General features: G+C 58.1%; 2 protein-coding genes across 2 annotated transcripts in view; one reads left to right on the top strand and one right to left on the bottom strand.

Moving 5' to 3' along the window:
* PLPP6 (phospholipid phosphatase 6) overlaps nucleotides 1-276 on the bottom strand; it is a 5,004-nt gene extending 4,728 nt beyond the window's left edge. The window contains exon 1 of the mRNA XM_017729576.1: nucleotides 212-276. Coding sequence (XP_017585065.1) covers nucleotides 212-276 — 65 coding nt within the window. The remainder of the gene's footprint in view (nucleotides 1-211) is intronic.
* Nucleotides 277-1,188: 912 nt separating this feature from the next.
* FAM78B (family with sequence similarity 78 member B) lies at nucleotides 1,189-1,942 on the top strand (the record flags this gene model as incomplete). Its single annotated transcript, XM_017729575.1, has 1 exon — nucleotides 1,189-1,942. A coding segment is annotated over one exon (675 nt), but the record flags the coding sequence as incomplete, so codon positions are not given.
* Nucleotides 1,943-2,240: the final 298 nt, after the last annotated feature.

Here is a 2,240-nt window from a genome sequence, read left to right as displayed (position 1 = left end):
GCGGGGCACGGCCCGGGGGGTGGGGGCACGGGTGCCTGGGCGGGCTCCGGGCTGCGTACGGCGTTGGCTCCCCGGTGCGGGCACCTGCCCTGCTTCGCCCGCAGGCACCCTTGTGCTGCACCCCCGGCGCCCCGTGCTGCACCCCCGGCGCCACGTGCTGCCCCTCTACCCCACCTCCGCTGCCGCAGCCACGCACGGGCAACACCTTCACCCCAGCACCCTCTCCTCGCCGCCACAATTCCTGCTCCTCGCGCCCCACAGCGGCTCCTGCACCATGCTGGTGGCCTGGAGATCGCCCTTCCGAGGGCTTTGAGGCCGCTGTCTCCCACCAAGCATCGTTTTTTCTTTGGGACTTGGACGTGAGCGCGGGCAGTGCTGGGGGAGTTGCCCCCTTCGCTTGTGTTAGAAGAAGGAAAGGTTGCGGTGCTTGGCAGAAGTGGTGGCTGGAAAACAGCCTTTCCCAAGGCTGAATGTACGGATGACTTGTGGGGATGCTGGGAGGCTCTGTGTCCGTGTCTCATGCCTTTTGAAAGAGGTGGTGCAAGAGGGGAGATGTCCAGAGGGGTCTGTTCTGTAGCTCGTTGGTGGGCTCCTGCTGCTGGTGCCACAGATGTGGGTGCTGGGGGAGCAGCAGGCTCTTATGCTGCCTGCTTGCATCCTTGTATCATGTCAGATTGGTGTGTGTGGGGCACTGGAGCACTTGGGGACATTGGAGTGAGTGGAGGTCATCATTTGGGGGGGAGGCAGAAGTGTGGTGCCAGCCCCTCTGCTCCAACACTACTCCCTTGTAATTGCCATGCAGGCCTTGCCATAGCCACACAGTGTTGGTAACATGGTCAGCAGCAAAGATTTGGGCTGAATTCCACCCCCCAGCCATATTGCAGGGATTTTGTTGTGCCAGTGGCAAGGCATAATTGTGGGATTTAATTGTTGTTCATGTCTCTGTATTTAAGGTATAAAAATTGCAGACCTCTTGGTTGGGGTTGCAGACAGGCTGGGCCATTGCCCTGGTCAGGGTGCTGCAGCTGGTGGATTGGGAAGGCTGTGCTCCCGTGCAGGAGCCGATTAAAGAGAGAGTGACCCCAAGGAGCCTCAGCAGTGGGTTTTGGCCCAGTCAGTTTAATTGCAGGTTAATTAAAATGGTATTGTGTTGGCAGAGCAAAGGCTTGAGCTGGACATGTGGGTCTCAGTAAAGGAACAGAAGCTGAATTTGTTCTTCAGGTTGTCCCTGAGAGTTTGCTGCTGGCAGGGAGAGGGTCCCTGTGTTGCTGGCTTCCCCATCCCTCACTGGGCACTGTTTCTGACATTTCCCTGCTCACCTTTCTTTTCCCATTCACTAGGTCAAGCTGGGAGCTGCCCGACCTGCGAGAAGGAAGAGTAAAAGCCATCAGTGACTCGGATGGTGTGAGCTACCCCTGGTATGGAAACACCACAGAAACCGTGACCCTGGTCGGGCCCACTAACAAGATCTCCAGGTTCTCGGTGAGCATGAATGACAATTTCTACCCTAGTGTGACGTGGGCTGTCCCTGTGAGCAACAGTAACGTGCCATTGCTGACCAGGATTAAAAGGGACCAGAGCTTTACCACGTGGCTCGTGGCCATGAACACAACCACCAAGGAGAAGATCATCTTGCAGACTATAAAGTGGAGGATGCGAGTGGACATTGAGGTCGATCCCATGCAGCTGCTGGGGCAGCGGGCACGGCTGGTGGGAAGGACTCAGCAGGAGCAGCCGCGGATCCTCAGCAGGATGGAGCCCATCCCACCAAACGCACTAGTGAAGCCCAACGCCAACGACGCCCAGGTCCTCATGTGGAGACCCAAGCGAGGGCAGCCCATAGTCGTGATACCTCCCAAGTAGGGTAGTGCCAGGCATGCACGTGAGGACTTGGGTGTCCCCAGCCTGCTGCAGACGAACAGGGTTTCCGAGCCAAAGCAGACCTCTTGGGTTCTCCTGCCTTTGTTGTTGTGGTTGGAAACGTGGCTCCTCCTCTGTCAGAAATAGAGCCTGGCTGGCACAAGGGCGCAGAAGAGGGTTTGCTGAGCTGGAGGGTTTCCCAGGAAGTGGAATCGAGTACTTGCAGCTGGCGCAGAGGCTGTCTGACCTAAAGGACTCGTCTTTCCTTGCAGGGCAGTGCAAGGAGCATGAGTGTGGTTGAACTGTGCCCGTGGCAAATGCTGCTTTCCACCCAGATGGAGCGAGGAGCACGGCTGTGCCTGCTGGCAGCGGGGGGGGGC

This window comes from Corvus brachyrhynchos, unplaced genomic scaffold, assembly GCF_000691975.1.
Source record: "Corvus brachyrhynchos isolate BGI_N302 unplaced genomic scaffold, ASM69197v1 scaffold101, whole genome shotgun sequence".
NCBI classification, from domain to species: Eukaryota; Metazoa; Chordata; class Aves; order Passeriformes; family Corvidae; genus Corvus; species Corvus brachyrhynchos.
The sequence above is the reverse complement of the archived record's forward strand: the minus strand, read 5'-3'. Positions and strand labels throughout refer to the sequence as shown.